Consider the following 17,858-nt stretch of genomic DNA (forward strand, 5'->3'; position numbering starts at 1 on the left):
TCCACATAGTTACATGCTGCTTCTTCCTGACCGAGTCCTATGTCATGTGGAATGAGGCACTCTGCTACCCATAATCTGATAAGATTTCACAGAGATAACATAATTTCCAAGGAAAGCAGCAATGCAGAGGAAACAAAGTTTTAAATGTTGACTTGGCAAATCAATGAAACTGCAGCCTAGTATGCCATTCATCATTTTTTTTCTCCAATTATTGTTGTGAGTGTTGTCCAATATTCAAGAATGTCCCTCCATTTCTGTATGTCGAGATTCATTGCTAGATATTTCCCATGACTGCAAGGGCCAGTGGTAACCCATCACATTTGCCCACAAGCTCTTTCCCTAACCTTTAAATCCATCCCACTCATGACCATTCTTGGAACTTCTGAATGGTTGTGAAGCATTGCTGATTAAGAGTTCCAAAGCTGCTTCATCATCCATACGACTCGGAGGATGCACATCTGTTGGCATTGCATATCTTGTTTGTGTAGCAACAGGCATGCTACGGGTGGTTAACAATACTCTACTGTCGTTACTTGCATTTGGAAAGGCACTGACCCATCCATCATCTTTTAGAAAGAACACTTTGTTTATTTTACCCAAGTATCCTTGTCCCACACACCATCAAGGACAAGTAAATATCTCTTTTGTACTAAAAACTCATATATCTTCTTCTCCACTTTATACACCCCAAATGTTGTTGTTGGACTCAACGATTTGATTGTACATATGCTTCAGTGTGTCAGTTGTACTTTTTTTAAGGACACCCAAACAGTTATAACAAAGTGCTTTTTTATCTCAGGTACTGTTGGGGATATTACTACTGGGTGTAAACCGGCCTATCTGGGCCGGGTTAACTTCGTCAGTAGTTAAGTAAGTTAAAGCCCAAGAAGATAGAGGAGGGCTCAAGGCCCATGGTCGGCTCAAGGCCTGCAGTCGTAAACCGGCGGTAGTAGTTAACCTGTATTGTAAGTTAGGAATAAGAAGAGACCAAACTGGACACATCTATGAGCCGGTATTGGGACTCCGTAAGCCGACGAGAGTCACCCGTGTATACAAGGGAACGACCCGGCGGCGGTTCAAGGACAACAGACAACAACTCGAGACATAGGCGAAGCTTGTTTGCTCCCTAGTCATCGAAACCCCATCAATTCCATCACAACTAGACATAGGCTTTTACCTTCATCGAAGGGGCCGAACTAGTATAAACTCTCTTGCGTCCTTGTGTCCGCTTTAACCCCTTCAAGCTAACCCGTCGCGATGGCTCCACGACTAAGTCCTTTCTCTAGGACACCTGCCGTGACAAAACCACGACAGTTGGCGCCCACCGTGGGGCTATCGCACGATGGTTTCCGGTTCTTGGAGGGCCGCTTTGAAGGACTCGAGGGCTACGCTGTAGGCCGGATGACTAAGAGTCGTCGCGGCAAGCTCTACATCGACGACGCAGGCTGGCGCCCTGAGGCCGGCTCAATTGAGTACGGGTACCGGGTCCCCTTTGGTAGCATTCACGTTTTCATTGGCAAGATCGGTGAACCGGGCCCTGAGCCGGACATCTGCACTGACCTCGTCGAGACGGCTCAGCGTGCGCAATCCGCCCGGGTTAAACCGGCCATGAAGCGTGCCTTCGTGGGAGTCATCCATGGAGGAAGTTATGAGGACAGATCGGAGTTTCGCGGGGCGACTATCGTTTGTTCCGGTGACGAATCTTCGACCGGAGAAACCGAATCTCTTTATCAGCTACAAGATGGCCGGATTGGGAGCTGTTCCGTCCAGTCTGTTTTAATAACACAGATAAATTTTTGTGTGAATGGTTACTCTGGTATGTGGCATTTTTCGCAGGATAAATTGTTCATTACAAATGAGGCATTACACCGCGGATACGGATCACACCAGCTTACAACACTGTGGCCATCTCTCGCAACCTCCGGTCTAAAGCACTGTGGCCATCTTTTACGACCGCGCCGGCTTACAACGCGGAGGACAACTTGCTCGTCCGCACCGGTTTTCAACGTCGCGGCCAATTCATCTGTCTGCTCGCATGGCCGACTCGCCCGTAATTGATTTCAGTTTCACCATGGCAATCAACAACTCCGCGGTGGATATTTTCTGGCTAACATATCAGGTGAAATCCATCCATTATATTTTTATATTATATATTGCTTTCTTAAAAAAAGGGGCAATTACTTTGGCTTGCAAGTTTTCCAATGCAGGACAAATTGTCTATTGTAAAAAGGGATTATTATATCGCCGAGCTTTTGGATAACCCATGTCGGTTTATATCGCGATCCAATCTGCATCAACTCGTCAGGACCGTGCGAATTACCCAATAAAGCGTGCACAGGCCGCCGTCCCCCGCAGTCCGGTCTACCTCAGCATACGGTCGATTTATGCGTCCGCACCGGTTTACAATGCCGCGGCCGATTCATCTATTCGAGCTGCCTCTGATGTTACGGTCGCTTTTGTCGTCCGTCTCTCGCGGCCTGGTCTACATCAACATACCGGGCCACACTTGTCTGGATGAACTGTTTATGGACTATGAGAAAGTCACTACTTGGGAAGCCCGCCTTTCTTCCCACAAATTGGAGGCAAATTATTATCAACCGTCGTCTGCACTGGATGGTTCAATGGACATGCACATAAGTCGCCGCTACTACAGTTTGGTTAAAACTTCAAGGATCCAGTTGGAAGGAACCATTGGCCGAGTTGCTGACACGGCTCATACGGGATCATTTATAACCCGCCGCAGTCACCTCAACCTTCTATGGATTCACATCATGCTGTCAACACCAATGATATACAAGTTATGCCAGTTTATATCACGGTCAAATATGGAGAATCTCAAGCCAACTCCTCGAGTCACCTTGAGACTTGGGGGCTACAATGATATGACTTAGCAAACGTTGCCGGTTTTCAGTGAAGTCAAGAACCCCAATACGTTGGAGGGAAAGATAACCCGGTCCCGGATTCACATCGCGCTGTCAGAAGATTTCCGGATTAGAAAGTATATGACAGTTACAAAATCCCGGCTCAATGAAGAAGTTTCGGTTCATCAGAAAAGGATTCCGGTTTACAATCCGGTACAAGGGAATTTTTTTCTCCGACAAAGCTCTGAAGCTCTCAAATCCGGTTTAAGAATTTCCGTTTCAAAAAGGAATTAACTTCTCGCAAGTTCGAGTTTAAAGGCCGTCAGAAAATTTCTGGCTAAAAATGAAGATTCTGGTTTAAAATCCGGTTCAAGGGAAAGATGTCTCCCACAAAGCTTTGAAGGTCTCCATATCCGGTTCAAGATCCCGGTTCAAGAAGAATTTATCTCTTGCAAAAAGTTAAAAATTGCCAAAGAGGACCTGCTGCCATGATGCGCGGTTCAAACATGGGTATCCCGCCTTACTGGCCTGACATATTATTGATCACATGGGGGCTTCTGCTTCATAAAGCGGGGTCTCTGGTCTTTTACATCATGTGTGGTTACACAGAGTTGTTCTAAAGCGGCCTCCGGTTTACCCCTTGAGTTTGCTTTTTAAAAGCATTGTGTTATATCACTTGGAGGATTGGTCGTGTCCGAACCAATACCATACCTCTTGATAGGCGAGAGCCACCAGATCACTTGGGGACTTGGTCACGTCTGAACCACTCATGCCTTTTGATCGGCCTAAGGCCACAGAATCACTTGGGGGCTTGGTCGAACCCGAACCATGACCATGCCACTTGATCGGCATAAATGCCACAGTTTCATTTGGGGACCTGGCTGACTAGAACCATAGTTACACCTAACGGGAGCTTGGCCGTGTTCGGCCATGGTAACACCATCTGATCAGCTCAAATAAACCTTTTTTTGCAACGTTTTGTCATTGCACTTGATTTACACTTTTCTTTGAAGGGGGGTTTTTGCTTTTTATTGCGTTTTTTAAACCGACAAAGTTTTTTAACCAATCAATTGACGGAACACAGTTCACGTCAATTCGGAGACTATTTGCCCGGTTTGATCCTTGCTGTTAACATCCTCTTATGGAGTAACACAGTGTTTATCACAACCCGACACGATTTTATTATAAACCGGCACAATATGGAAGGAGTTATCAGTACTCAAGATTTGGGTTATCACCCTTACTACAAAAAGTTGGTAAAACCAACAATGTGATTCAATGTCACAGGTATGATATATTTCATATTTGATTATTCTTAAGTGCAGCCTTGGTTATAAACCCGGGTTATATATTGGGTATTATGACCCGTCCGGCGGTAAACCGCCAGGACACTTTAAACTTGTTGTATGCAGAAACAGATTTGTTAAACCAGCCTGGCTTTGGACAACAAGTCGCCAGTATATATTTGGATTGCGCCATTGGAATCATGCGCTTATAAATCATTGGGTTATATTATTCAAATAGCCAAACTTGGCTGAAATTTCATTATGATGTTGAATGAATAAGGTTTTCATACCGGATTATATTATCTTGAATAGCCAACATGGCCGGATTTTTATTATTAAGGTTTTCAAAGTCGCTATAGCGCAATGTCTACTCTTTTATCAAAGGATATGATTTATTCTACAATGGAGGAATAGTCCCGAGTCGCTGCAGGCTTACAACCCGGCACTTGGGGGCTACATTATTCAAATTGAAATTACATGCAAGTCTCATGTCGCTGCAAGCATGCACCATGACACTTGGGGGCTAATGCAAAGTCATTTTTACTAGTCTTATTGAAGACCCGACTCATCGTATTATAATGAGCCGGCCCTTGGGGGCTACCAATTGCTCCTGTCAACAATTCAAGGTACACAAGTTCATCATATTCCGCCTGACGGTACAACCGCGGTGGCACTTGACGAATTTCTCATTTCAGAAAGTGTTTTGGAAAGTTCATTACCACAGGAAGAACAAGTTATGCACGAAGGCATATCAACATCAAAGGTATCAACTAGCCTATTACAAGGCAACATGGTGCCCATAATAATATAATTGTTTTTCACAAAGGAGAGGCAGTTTTAAAACCGGCTTCCGGTTCAAGCTTGGTCACCAGCCTGGCCTGATGGTTGTGGGTCATCCTGTGCCGCTTCAGCTTCCGTTTCTCTACCCAGTGGCTGGAAATCCACAGTTGTCCAGTCGATTCCCATTAATGCTTGAAAAACAGCTTCATCAATGACGGGTTAATATCGGGAGTGTAAGTATGCTTACGGATTGGAGGGATCAGATTTTCCGATTCATGGATGGGTGCAGCTATTCGCTTGTTCTGACTGTCATATTGCGCTTGATAATGAGACAAGTCTGCTTCTTCAGCCAACTGACAAGCTAGTGGACGTACCTCCCGGTTTATTGCTCGCAGATCCGCTTCACCAAATTCTGACCCATCTTCCTTCAAGCTGGGATAGCCCTGAGCCGCTTCAATAGGATCAAAATCCGGCACCCAGGCTTTTGCCCGGATTAAGGCATTGATTGCACCGGTTCGAGCAGCAGATTTCTTCAGCTCTTCAACCCGGGCAGGAAGCACTGACAGTTTCATCAAAGTATCTTGAATTAAAGTGGGCGCCGGTTTGTTATGAGACGCGGTACAGATGATCCGCTGTGCACCAGTATACAATTGTTCAATCAATGTATAGGCGGCTTTCAATTTCTTCCGCACATCTGACCCCAAGTGACCAATGCGTGTCCCTGAAATACCATAAAGGGTTAATAAACCGGTGACTCTGTAAGAAGGCAGAACCAATTCAAAAGGCAAGCTGGCTTACCAAAGATAGCAATGGTCATAGCATGAACGTGCCGCTTTATGCTGGTCAGTTCATCCGTCACTGGTTTTAGTGCAGCCTCGGCATCCTCTGCTCGTTTGATCAAAGCGGACTTTTCAGTGGCCCAATCCGCCCGTTTCTTCTTGAAGTTCTCCTTAAGTTGTTCCATGGCGCTTAAAGCACTGGCCAATTCCTCTTTCGCTTTGGAGGTTTCAGCCTGTTGGGTTTTCAGGTTTTCTTGAAGATCGATGACTTGGTTTTCTTTCGTCTTCAGCTCCGCCTGCATGCATACAGATATATGTTTCAACAAATCGGTAGAAGGATTCAAGTACCAACCACATAACAAGTTATGTGCTTAGCACTTGGGGGCTAATGCATATTCGATCTTCATCTTTCAATTGTTTACAAAGTCCCAAGATCAATACAAGTATTCAACTTGGCACTTGGGGGCTAATGGCTATTTGATCATATATATTCTGATGCGGCAGTTTCAATTACTTAAAGTACCGGTTTAACTACGCTAAGTTGAACCGGCCCTTGGGGGCTACATCAGCAAATTTCAAAGCATCAAGATTTATATTATTAAGTACCGGTTTGAAAGAATATTTCAAACCGGTCCTTGGGGGTTAGGAGAGTCAGCAAGAATGGAAACATACAAGCAGGAAGGAGCATATGGAAGTTACCTCATATTTATCTTTCATCATATTAACCAGACCGGCTTCATAGTCACGGCTGGTATACAACCGGTTCAGATAGCCGGAATGGATATCTTGGGCCTTCAGAGCAGCTTAAGTCGTCAGATCAGCGTTCCACTTGCCTTTGCCAAAGGCAGCAAATTCTTCCTTGGCAGAATGTTTGGATAAAGCGACAGGATTGCTTGGCTCAGTATGGCCAGTGCCAGTAATGACAACCTCATCATCCTTGGTACCGCCGGTTTGCACTGGAGCTATTGGCTTGTCAGTAGGTTTTGCTGGACCGGTGGAGCTTTCAATCCGGATGGAACCTGTAGGCTGATGGATAGGACCTGAGGTATCAATAGGTCTCTCTTCAACAATAAGATCATCATCTTGCTGCGGTGGATCGTTGGGAATATCCTCAGGAATAGCTGTTTCAGCATTGGGTGTCTTGTCTGCTTCAAGAACGACATCTTCTTCGGCCGCTTTGTCCAGGCAGGCTTTCTTGCTTGGCCTAGGTTTGGCCCTGAGAAGAATAATAAAATCAAATACAGCATATGTTCTAAGGCGATGTACTGCAAACATCACAATAAGTATAGCTTACCCAAGCACCGTTTTAAGCGGTGGGAGCTGAGTAGCCGAGGACTCGCCAGAAGATGAGTGGGAAGTAACCTGATAATCGAAGTCAGGCGGATTAAGAGGTTGACGAAAGCAGCCCGCTTTAGGACAAGCACTGACAAGCAAATTAGAGGCCTCTGAATGACGTTTCCGAACCGAACTATTCGGTAAACCAGCGGAGGTAACTACCTGGCTGCTGTGCCGGGTTGTGCGACGAGCTTCGTGTTGTTGGGTCTTCATAAGAAATTTAGGATCCAAATAAGCAAGAGGATGAGAAAATTTAACTTTCCGGTTTGCCTGGCAGATTTTTTGTGAAGGCAAAGTTTCTGAATCGGAAAAGAGAATAATTACCTCTGCAACATCCGCGTGGCTGGCTTCGGCATCATCCTGACAAATATCATCATCAATAAGACACATAAAAAATGAACCAAGTGAGTCAAGTTCTACCTCAAAGTCCGGATTATCCACATCATCATCAGCGGCCGGATTAGAAGATGCAGTGGTTCTTTTCCTGTGGGCAGTCTTCTTCACAGCTTTAGTCTTTTGTCGGGTTGCTCTTTCCGGTTTGTCTGGTTTTTCTGGTTTCTCCTGCGACAGTTTTTTGCTCCAAAACGGATCATTGCCCCGATTATGCAGACACTGATATTAAAAACAGTGACCAGACATATCAATAACAGATTCAGCAAAGAGAAAAATCAAAGTCTTACAGCTGGCGGTTTGTTGGTGGCACAGAAGAGAAGCAGGCCGGTTCTAGCGCAGACGTGTTCCGGTTCATTCAGTATCTTATGCACAGCCTCTGTGATTTCTTCATCGAAGAGCAGGAGTTTTGAATGTCGCAGTGGGTCATCAACACTGTCAGTATACTCGCACATCAAACCGGAGCGCTGACTAAGGGGCGGTATGCTCCATGATATCCAACAGCGAGCGAGATCAACCCTTGTTAAACCGTTGGCCATAAAGGCTCTGAGCTTTGACAGCTGGGGAGCATATTTGCTTCTCTCCTGGGCAGTCAATTTTTGAGGAAAAGGGTGTGTATTGCTCAGCCGCTCCGAACGAAAGCCAGGCAAGGGATTCTCACCAGCAAGGGAGGTGTCTTTGCAATAGAACCATGTCTGATTCCACTCCTTGGGGTGACTGTGCAACTTGGCGTGAGGGTATGTGACCTCTTTCCTTTTCTGAATCGCCATGCCACCCAACTCCGTATTAGAGCCATCAGTAAACTCAGTACGACGGTTTAGATGAAAAAGGTCTCTGAACAATTCCACTGTGGGCTCCTCTTGAAAGAACACCTCACAGAGCACTTGGAAGTGGCACATATTTGTAACAGAGTTGGGGCCAGTGTCTTGCGGATGGAGTTGGAAATCGGCTAAAACATCCCGTAAAATTTAGAACCGGACGGCTTAAAGCCCCAGGCTAAGTGATCTACGAAAACAACAACCTCTCCTTCTCGAGGTGTGGGAGGGCATTCTTTGCCAGGAGCCCTCCAATGGATGGTATCTTTGCTGCCTAAAGCGTCAATCAGGACTAAATCGTCCAGTTGATCCTCTGTGATGCGAGAAGGAACCCAATTGCACTCATATACTTGCTTGGCCATGATGGAATCTACAAGGTAGAAGATCCCGGTTCAAAAATGCATTTGATCAAGGTACGTCGGTATGGGCACTGTTAAACCGGAGACAGAACTATCTGAACCAGAGTTTCATGAAGCAACCAATATCTGGCGGTTCAACAAGGGGACTAATGGCATATACCGGTTTGGAAAATTTTCTATAAGGTTAAACCGCCTGATCTAAGCATTGAAAAGCTGAGACTGCGGATGGACAAGTACGCACAAACAGGTTTCACAACATTTCTTTACAACATTGGATCTGAAGCAAGTTCAGAGAAGAGATAAATACTTAGAGGTTCAAAGGAGCAGTACCGAACCAATGAGCAAAACGTTCATATAGACCCATGGTTTGAGATGCATAAGTAAAGGCGAAGGTCAAACAACTATCATTGCACAGAATAAAGATTTGTGGATTCATCTAAAGATCTATTGTATGAGCAAGAGGCAGACGATGAACACTAAAGAACTGCGAAACCCTAGGCCAGATCTGCGGGGGAAAAGATAGAAGATTTACTGGAGCTGAGGAAGATGCGGAAGGTTGCCGCGATGTTCTGGTGCGCTTAGGTTGATGCAGCGGCCAAGAATGAGGCAGAGGTCGACAGCGGCGGCGGAGCTTCGAGGCTGGCGACGCGAGGAAGATGAAGAAGGCACGGAAGGAGAAAAGAAATGACCCTTCGGTCCTATTTATAAGGCGAAAGAACATGAGTCAGGCGCGACAATCAAGGGGCCACAAAACGGAGCTGTCGCCTCGATTTCCGCCGATCTATTAAACAAAGAAGTATAATGGATAGCTTTGTTATGACAGGTGATGTCACTCCGGTTTACAGCAATCAGAGAAGATGACATCATGGCGGTTTACCAATTTATAAGATGTTGAAGATGAAGCTTTTATTAAAGGATTGACATGAACCCGTTCAAATCAATCTGAGGCCTAATGTTGGGGATATTACTACTGGGCGTAAACCGGCCTATCTGGGCCGGGTTAACTTCGTCAGTAGTTAAGTAAGTTAAAGCTCAAGAAGACAGAGGAGGGCTCAAGGCCCATGGTCGGCTCAAGGCCCGCAGTCGTAAACCGGCGGTAGTAGTTAACCTGTATTGTAAGTTAGGAATAAGAAGAGACCAAACCGGACACATCTATGAGCTGGTATTGGGACTCCGTAAGCCGACGAGAGTCACCCGTGTATATAAGGGGACGACCCGGCGGCGGTTCAAGGACAACAGACAACAACTCGAGACATAGGCGAAGCTTGTTTGCTCCCTAGTCATCGAAACCCCATCAATTCCATCACAACTAGACGTAGGCTTTTACCTTCATCGAAGGGGCCGAACTAGTATAAACTCTCTTGCGTCCTTGTGTCCGCTTTAACCCCTTCAAGCTAACCCGTCGCGATGGCTTCACGACTAAGTCCTTTCTCTAGGACATCTGCCGTGACAAAACCACGACAGGTACAGTAAATATGTTTCTAGCAATTGTTGTTTTCCCATACCACCCATGAGCCACACTGAAGATGTGGATGATAAGTTTACCCCTCAAGAGTTTACATGATGACATGACCTTTGTTGGTTTCAAGCATCAGTATGACCAGATAGTGGCGAAGTTGCTTCAGGGAGGGAACGAACTCTCTGCACTCTCCATAGTCGGCATGTCTACCCCATCAACACCGACAATACTACTTATGTTATGCATATGATCTTTGATGATACCAAAAATCTTCCTTCTTATACGCCACAGACTTCAAACCCAACTTTATGGAGGATGATCACATCACATGGTAAGACAGCATACCTTGTAACTGCACGCATGAATCCTTTGTAGAGCCCGTTCCGCTTCTCCATGTACTCACAATCTTCAATGACATTCTCAGCACCTTCAATGGAATCTTTGATCTGGCGGACGGAGATGGCCATGGTACTGGGTAGCATGTCCTGGCCTCAGCTTGTCATGGAGATCTTGTCTCTGTAGTAAGCCCTGCAGCCGCGTCAGCTCTTCTTTCAGGAACACCATTTCATCCTTGACTCCGCACAGGAGGGATGTCTCCTCCTTTTCGAAAAAAAAGGAGGGATGTCTCCTGTACAGCAAGGCCACTTAGGGCATCTTCATTGCTGGGTGCTTAGGCCAGGCGCCAGGTTCGTAATCCTGGCAGATTAGCGGTTGCCGGGTGTAATCCTGGTGTCAACCCTGGCATCGACGCCAAACCACGCACCCGGCGCTTGGTCATTTTCCTTCCAGCACTTAGCGTCTACGTTGTTTAGTTAATTAGGGTCTAGCGTTGAGGGATGAGGCGCTTAGGTGTGTTTCAGATATTTATTTTTTCCATAAGCGCCTATGTAAGCTCCTAGCATTGTAGATGCCCTTAGGCTGCCAACCACAGCCGAAACAGCGGATTCCTCCATTTGCTCCTTGTCTGCACACTTCTGAAGTTCTAAGAGATGGAGTGCCTGATAGTAGCAAACAAATGGTTCACGGGGATGATATTTTCCACTTAGTCGTGCATTATTCTTCCCTTGATTGCAGCGTAAAGGCAAACAAAATGACAAATCCAAAGCTAAGCATACATGGTGGGGAGAACGGCATTGCATCACAGCAGCAATATACTGGAATAAGATTCCATATGGACTAGTTTTCTTTACACCAGGAGGTGTTAGCCACCCATGAAGGTTCAGTCAGCCGTTTGAGTTGGAAGATAGAGGTTCCCAGGGCAAAAACTGGACATTCAACGTGAAATTTAAACGCGTTTCTTTCTAGACAAATTAGCACTAACAATTCGAATATGTTGGGAGACTGATTTTCATCACAGTTGAATGTTTCGTTCTTAGGAAGCCTTGCGATCTTCAGTTCACAGAAAAACAGAGAGGGGCCTCTGCACATGTATTTTCTGCAATCGAGTGTTTGCTAATTTGGTCTGGCGTGCCATTTTCAAAGCAGTGTGGACTCGTGTGGTAGTGTGTCTTATCCATAGGAGACACAGGTTGATATATAATTCAACAAGGTATCCACCGTAGGCAGACACTAGACAGAGGAGGGCAGAGGAATCACTGGTAGTGGTCCATCGAAGCTAGTTAGTAGCATGCACGTCAGCAATACAGTAGTACCCAAGAAAAAAAGACCCGCACGAACGCTGCACCAAGAAGACACCAACGTGTGTGGGGGGGTCTATGTCGCCCGCCCTCGCAATCTTTCCGATTGTTTGCCGGCGACAATGATCCCTCCCTCCCTTGTCATGGTCTTGCAAACGATGCTCAGTCTAGCTACAAGCAAACACTATTTTCAAGCTGTAACCGTCGGTGGTTCACATGCATTTATGGGTACCTTTCTTGCCCGTCGACACGAGAAATAAGATGGGGAACAGGCAGTGGCGTTCAACAGTGTGGGTGAGGGAGAGAGATGTAGCTGGAGTATGTAAGGAGATGAAGCAATCATCCATCAGAAACGTACCGCAACAAACAGCACATATGAAGAACAATAATCAGTGGGAAGAACAGTTCGATGTCTATTTCGACTTGCCAAGGAAGAAGGGCTCATCTCAAGGAATGCAAGCTAGCTAGGGGGCGCGGCGCGAAAGATAGAAAGAAGCTGAGGAGCGAAGCTGATCTTGGCCTGCTGTTGCTCCCTCCAACACCACCCACCACCATTCCACCGTGGTGCCGCTGGCAGAGGATGGCATGTTGGGATGGCAGTGCAGCGCAGTGCCACCGAGGTCACACATGGTGGTGCACTGGTGCTTGCAACAGTAGTAGTAGCAGAGGGGATAGATAGCCCAGAGGCCAGAGCACATTCCAGCCCCCAAAATAGGCAGACAGAGAAGTGGACGACCCACCGATGCATGCCAGATTAGCCCAAATCAAACTATATCTAATTAAACACATATTGCCCCTGTTGAGAGCTCAAAAGGAAAGTTCAGTTGAGGTAGCATGTATATGGAGAACATAAATTTCCCAGCTCAAAAAAAAAAACCAATAAATTTCCAGGACATGGATGGATGTATATAACCCATTTATTTACTAAGAAAAAAAACTCACATTTTCCATGTTTTGAGAAGTTAGGAAGAAAATCATAGATGCACACAATAGTAGAGCACTAGAAACTTAGAAAAGGAATCGCATTCTCTAAGTTTTGAAAAGTTAAAAAAAACATACATGTAAATAATACTAGAAATTTGTGCCTATAAATTTTGGTAAAAAAATATGATCATTTGTGAACTGTGTGAAACAAAAAAAAACTCCTAACACAAAAAGGCTACTTCATTTGTTGTGAAGAGTTTTTTTTGCAGGTCGTAGGTATGCGAAACTATAAAAAATTCCAACACAAAAGGCTTTTTTTTTTGCAGGCCATAGGTGGCCTTTGTTTTACAAAAAAAAAATGCAAAGACAAGTTTCTATCCATACTCTGCAAGTATGCACTTCTTCACAATTTTTCAGAAGTTGAAAAACGTCATTTTTTAAAATTCATATGTGCACCCATGCAAAGAGTAGCATTTTCCCATGCAAATTTAGCTTATTATCATCATGTTATCTGACCCAGGGATGTACTGTAGTTGGTAGCTTTAATTCAGGCTCACAAGAGTCTTTGATCTGTCTATCTATGTAGAAGAAAACAAACCATGGGAATGTAGAACTCCTAGCCAAGTGCTCCTAACGCAAGAATACGAAGATGAAACATGTGCGGAGCTGAGCTGATAGTGCAAGGACACTCGTACTAGCGTTGGAGATCCTGTCGATCCTGTCGACTTGTTCCCTTGTCACAGAGAATGGAATGCAGATGCAGAACTGCGTCATCAGGTCGTCACCCGAGCGGACGGCCCCGCAGATCGAAGCTCCCTTTGTATGATCCGTGGGCTCCCCTCTCCGGGGATTTTTAGGTACCCCCACCTCTACGTGTGCTGCTGCCGCCATGCCACCACCAGCACCACGCCACCACTTCATCTGCTAGCTAGCTCAAGTGGTGCATGGACTTTGCCCAGTCTTACATGGACATGGCCTGCCATAAAGAGACACGGCATGCACAAAAACTGTTCCTAAAGAGAATGGCTAGATAGAGAGCAAGAAAAGGCAGGATAAAAGTGCAACGAGTAGTGTGTGCATGCATGAGTGTGTGCACCATGGAATGATTGACTATCATCTCTACCCTTTTCTCCTCCTTTTATATGAGGCCACAGATTGAGCTGTTAGGATACTAGTTACCTGGAAGATTCTGATCATCAGGAGGGTTGTTGAGCTTGTATGTTGTAGACCTGCACCTGCATGCACCAAGATAAGCATCTCACCAAATATTAGGGACTGGTAGTGGTTAGCAACTTAGCATATCATCTCAAGAGATTAACATCTTATCCACACTGCATCAACACAAACTATTCCTTCTCTGTCAGCTGACACATAAGCCACACTCTTGCATAGTCAGATGTGTCTCTTACCGATTGGGCTACAGCTTACTTAGCAGGGTGGTATTTTACCCAAATACTCAACAGCGTAGCGTCGCCGTCATAGATAGTGCCATGGATCATTGTCATAACAGTGATGTCTGCCAAATTATTTCTGTCTCTTGCAAACCGAGCTAGCACAAGTAACTTGAAATGATTGATGTGTTTCTTTTCTGATGAAGCAGTTCGCAAACATGAGCACAAAATAGATGGGCGAAAAGGATGCAGTGCAGGAGGAGCTTGAGTGGCTTCATCTCCAAGTGATGCGCTTTGTACTTTGCCACAACTCCACTGAACTCCCTGCTGCAACTTGCTGGCCTGGGGGATTATTATGACGATGGTCAAGATGTATGTATAAAGGAGCATGGTTGGACAAGGCTGACGATTGCATGACATGAGGAGGAGGAATGCACCCATGCCAGACAAAATTTATACAGGTGAAGGCACTCACAAGACCCACTCCGCTATTGGGGACGCAGGACGCTTCCTAGCCCATCTTGTGCTGGTAATTTCAGAACACGATTGATGGTGCATGCCCAGTTGTGTTGGACCTGACCTTTGCTTCACATATCACCCAGTGAGAAGTTAAGCTGTCGTGATATGGGCAAAGAAATATAGGCAAGTCTAGGTCTCTAGGATAGCCTTTACACACCCAAACAAACGATCTAACAAATCAAACTCAAAAACTTTTTCCTTAATTGTTCTAACACAAGTTAGGGGGTTCTTTTCATAACTAGTAGTTCACTTCAGGTAAAACACCTGCAGTGACATGAACCGACACGAGTAATGTTTGCTATACTAACTATTAAAACCTGAAGAATATGAAACGTCTGGTATTGCCTTCGAAAATAGAAGTAACAAACAAAATTATCTTGTGTTTACAATTATTTGAAAATATCCCTGAAATATTGGGGCTGGGGAATATAGTACGCACTTCGGCTATAAAGATCACAAGCATGCATATCAGCAGTCAAAACCAAATCAAATTACTATTTGTTGGTCCAAACAAATTCAAGGTGCTATTTGATGCATGATTGCTTGATATCTACACGATATCCAACACACGTCAAATAAGAGAGAAAGTCAAAACTTCGGTCTAATCAGCACAATAATTTAATGGCAAGAGATGGGGTTTCGCTTACTTCTGGTATCAGATAATTGTTGATTCTGTCGTCCCACCTAGCTCGTCATTCACTTCTCCTGATCTCAGATATGGATGGGCATATGTGAGGTTTGAGAAAACTCCGTTCACATGATATTACGCTATATTGACAGTTCTCTTGGGCAGACATGGTATTTTGAAGTGTACCTAAAGTAGCACACAAGCATCATGTTAGATTATGATGCAAGAGTCTGCTACTGAAACTTTGGATGGATGAGATGGTTATGCAATGTAAGATATCCAAGCGGAGTCAACGAAGATCAAATACATCCGCAAAAGGCTATCCTAAATTCCTAATTAAGGACACCCAGACCAGCATCATTGCTAGGCAAGAAACTGTATGTCTTGATCTCCGGCTTTGTTATAAAATATGTAGAGCATGATGAGGCACCATGCATGCATGCATTGATGGACTCTGTTAGTTAGTAACGATTCATCTAAGAAGTAGAGAAATTTGCAGTAACTCTGAACATCAAATATATAGGAGATACTCCTCTGTCCAAATCCAACATTAGTGTTTGCATAGCATCATTAGCTCCCTCCATATAAAAAATGGTGAGGACAAGGAAGCATGGCACTTAAGTTGGCAGGCTTCTCAAAGCAACCATGCTGCAGCCGCCCTCAAAACCTTTCAACACTCCTTGAATTGCACGTCTCTCCCTCTCCCTCCCTTTCTCTACATACAAATACACACACGCATACAACCCCTATAAATACTACTAAGAAACCACGTGAAGCAAGCACCCGTGCTCTCGTCTTCCTTCCTCACAGCCTTCCATCTTCCTCTACTCTATCTACTCCAGCATATATGGGTGGATCTACTAACCTTCCTCCTGGTTTCCACTTCTTCCCCTCCGACGAAGAACTCGTCATCCATTTCCTCCGGCGCAAGGCGGCTCTCCTCCCATGCCGACCTGACATCGTCCCTACACTGCCTCAGAATCGCTACGATCCATGGGAGCTGAATGGTATGTACCTAATACTTTCTTTCACAAACCTTTGTGCATATCACAAGTAATGTCTAGTCCTGATTCTGACAACTCTTTCAAGGCAAAGCACTTCAAGCAGGGAACCAGTGGTACTTCTTTAGCCAAGCAACACAGAGTAGGGCCTCACGAAATGGGTGCTGGAATCCCGTCGGTGCCGATGAGGCAGTAAGTAGTGGCGGCTCTCATGTCGGCCTGAAGAAGACACTCGTCTTCTCCATTGGGGAGCCCTTTCAGGCGACCAAAACCAACTGGGTTATGCATGAGTACCACTTACTTGACGGGAATGTGGGTGCCAGCACTTCAGGTAGTTCACGCAAGCGGTCTCACAAGAAGAAAGGCCAACCAGACAAAGTGAGTGCTGCATACATGTTATTGCACCTAACATTTTCTTAAACTCTGCATTTATAGCATTATCATATACGCATGACAAACATGTCCAACATGCATGGATGATCATCACAGGAATGCAGCAATTGGGTGGTGTGTCGGGTGTTCGAGTCGAGCTACGATTCGCAAGTGACCTTCCACGAGGAGGACATGGAGCTTTCATGCTTAGACGAGGTGTTCCTATCCCTGGATGACTATGATGAAGTCAGTTTGCCGAAGAATTAGAACCTTTGCTAGCACAGTTGAGAGAATGGGTTTTGTGCCTACCATGCCATCTGATCATGATGATACTCATAAGAGAAACATCTTTCTTAATGATCAAATGATCTGGTAGGTATTAAACCTAATTCACTCCATCTAGACCAGAGATGTAATTATTCTCCTCCAAGAAGGTGTGTGAAACAAATTTAATATGTTTTGACTACTATGGAATATAAGTGTGTAATGGGCTAATGGCCACTCTTTCAACTAGCAATTAATCAAGCATTTGATGGTTTCTCCTAAATAGCAAAGGGCATGTCCTGAATGATCATTGTATGAAGTCAACAGTGAGCGCCATGAGGTGGCTTGTGGGGGTTAGGACTTGGGACTAGTTTTGGAGCGATGCAGGCAATGCTTGTGCATGCCGACTTCTCCTCCAACTCATTGTGTTCCTATGTGTTGTGAACAATGTTATTGTGCCCACAAAGCAAAGGCCAAATGGAGTCAGTCAGATGCTTTTAGATCACAAGGATAAAAAGAAAGAGCATGGTTGGAACTTGTGCAAGCATATTGCTATTGATGTCATCAATGAGATAAGCTCCAAAAGGTAATAATGTATATGTGTGTCCATTCCAGACAGAAAGTGTGCATGTGTGGGGAAGTGGTACCACCATGCACTGGTAAGACTTGCCAAACCAGTTACCTGAAAATCAGGTAACCGCTGAAGTTTCTAAACTTGTTTAGTTATTTGCAGTGCATACTGCATAGTGCACTCGCTTTAGATCACTAATCATGGATAGCAACTTTTTAGTAACTTCTTTTAGTACTAAATGGGTTGTTGACTTCTTAATCCAACCCTAGAAATGCGATGATATAATTCTGTCTGTCCTAAGAGAAGTTGGTAGTGCCTCCATCAATAGTTTTAGCATGCTTGTCGTTACTTTTCATGGCTTGCAATGCATGCTTACATCATAAAAATGTGAAACAAAAAACATATATAAAGAAAGAGAAAAACTAAACTAACTCTAATTATGTTAGTGGTCTTCATGTGTTATCATTTGAGTAGTTCATCTAACGAC

General features: G+C 44.8%; 1 protein-coding gene across 1 annotated transcript; it reads left to right on the forward strand.

Moving 5' to 3' along the window:
• The first annotated feature begins 15,933 nt into the window (after nt 1-15,933).
• On the forward strand, nt 15,934-17,074 carry LOC119359528 (NAC domain-containing protein 104-like). Its single transcript, XM_037625684.1, has 3 exons — nt 15,934-16,170; nt 16,253-16,542; nt 16,654-17,074. Exons 1-3 carry the CDS (start codon nt 16,011-16,013, stop codon nt 16,801-16,803), a joined length of 600 nt encoding a protein of 199 aa, XP_037481581.1. The 5' UTR covers nt 15,934-16,010; the 3' UTR covers nt 16,804-17,074.
• Nucleotides 17,075-17,858: the final 784 nt, after the last annotated feature.

The sequence above is a fragment of the Triticum dicoccoides genome, chromosome 2A (genome assembly GCF_002162155.2).
Source record: "Triticum dicoccoides isolate Atlit2015 ecotype Zavitan chromosome 2A, WEW_v2.0, whole genome shotgun sequence".
Lineage (NCBI taxonomy): Eukaryota > Viridiplantae > Streptophyta > Magnoliopsida > Poales > Poaceae > Triticum > Triticum dicoccoides.